Here is a 1,793-nt window from a genome sequence, read left to right on the forward strand (position 1 = left end):
AAAAGCTAGCATAAAATTTAGCAAATCGAGTGGAATTCTCGTAACCAGTGCTATTATTATCTCATTCAAATATCCAACCACTCACCTCCTCTCTTCTTACAAAGCCGTGCTCCTCATTATCGTCACAAACACCGTCATCACTACTATCGCCATTCTTCATTTGTCATTATAATCTCTGGTCTCTAAGTCTCCACATATTACCTCACTAAGTTATTTTCACTTTGGGAGTCATTGGCGAAGATGAGTCGCCTTAGACACAAACAAAGAGACTGGCATAGGTCCATCGATAAGGCCGGATTCACAGGAGCAGTACAGGACCGGTGCTAGGAGAGTGTAGAAGCGGTATAAGCAAAATTTGAAGCTGGTCTGCCAAAGAATTCCATTTAGACATTTGGCACAACAGAGAACTAAAGGAATCACCTAATAATGATCAATTAGTTTCGAAGTATAAGGATGTTTAGTTTACTCTGATATCTTCCTCATGACATTCGAAGCAGCTATTGTCCGCATGGCAATAATCTGAAGAAAGTTGATCGCGTTCTCTACAGGCAAGTGGACTCACCTCATGTGGGAAGACAGTTCCTTAGACTGCTGATTCATATTTTGGGTGACACTACAAGCACATGATAGCCTAAGTGGCAAGTCAATGATAGCGGAAATCACTTCCAGCACAGACTAGTAGACCATTCAGTTGCAAGTAAAACTTAAAAGTTTTGTTCAGTTCTCCCAGTTGAAACGCAAACTAGTCCCGCATTAGCAACTAATAAACACCAGTATGGCAGAGAGCATAAGATCAGCTTACCAGAATAGTGATATTTGCTATTTGAGGTTTATTAGAAAGCAAGCGCTACAAGGTTACGAGATGCAATGGCGTAGTCTGAGATCGCTAATGAGAGCGAAAAAGATATTAGAACATCTGACTTGTTTACTCATCAGTGAATTATGGGAGAACATGCCTATTAGCTTCGCGAATGTGAGGTTCAGCTTGTGCTGTACCAACCCCAACCACGTATCTTCAAGGACCAAAGGCTTGGTGAAGTGCATCGCCAAGGCTATGTCGTGTACATGACGGTAGCTCCACAAGCTGTACATACCATAGTACTGTGGTGCATGCATTGGCCAAGGGATTTCGCGCTTCGAGAGAGCCCACTGTGGATACTCACTGGGATACCGAACGACAGGATTCACATTCATTTTATAACCGTAGTTCAAAGATTCTAGTTGCTCCCGTGTTTTATTGCGAACGAAGTTAACTAACTTGTCAGTATTTACGGCAAAGTCGTCGTCGAGAAAGACGAAGGTCGGTTTGTAGGGTCGACAAAATCTAGCAGCCCATTGGAATGAGTGGAATTGTTTCAGCGTCAAATTGAAGTAGGAGTCTTCATAGTCACCAACAAGCAGGTCATTGTATTTGTGCATTTCTCTGATTAGCTGCGTTTTCGCCCTTGATGGAAAGCGCGAATGCTCCAGCAGCCTTTGTCCTGCTTTACTTTGTAGGGTCACGTTAAAGCCATCTCTTTGAAACACATTGCCTAAAGAAGTTCGTGGCAATCCGATGGAGAAGATCAGGTGGATGTTGACATCAGTGTAGGATAGATAGTAGAGTTTGCGTATTTGATTTCTCTCCTTAAAGTTGTAGACTGCAGACTTGTATATAATTACTACATTAGGATGGGACGACCCAAAAATGATACCATCTGTGACCCGTGCAGCTGTTAGAGGAGAGCAGATACTGGAGGGAACTTTCAGGAATCGTATTCGTGGATTAAAAATGGGAGCCTAAAAATGGAATA

At 42.5% G+C, this 1,793-nt stretch overlaps 1 protein-coding gene across 1 annotated transcript in view; it reads right to left on the bottom strand. All coding sequences in view use genetic code 11, as the record gives it.

The window, feature by feature from the left end:
• Positions 1-228: 228 nt before the first annotated feature.
• The window catches only part of EGR_06635 (Beta-1,3-galactosyltransferase), a gene marked incomplete at both ends in the record, with an annotated part of 1,817 nt that continues 252 nt past the window's right edge, over positions 229-1,793 (bottom strand). Inside the window, 4 exons of the mRNA XM_024495884.1 lie at positions 229-420; positions 467-542; positions 563-631; positions 860-1,779. Of these exons, the coding sequence (XP_024349742.1) occupies positions 229-420; positions 467-542; positions 563-631; positions 860-1,779 (1,257 nt within the window). The remainder of the gene's footprint in view (positions 421-466; positions 543-562; positions 632-859; positions 1,780-1,793) is intronic.

The sequence above is a fragment of the Echinococcus granulosus genome, assembly GCF_000524195.1.
Source record: "Echinococcus granulosus chromosome Unknown EG_S00060, whole genome shotgun sequence".
Taxonomy (NCBI): Eukaryota; Metazoa; Platyhelminthes; class Cestoda; order Cyclophyllidea; family Taeniidae; genus Echinococcus; species Echinococcus granulosus.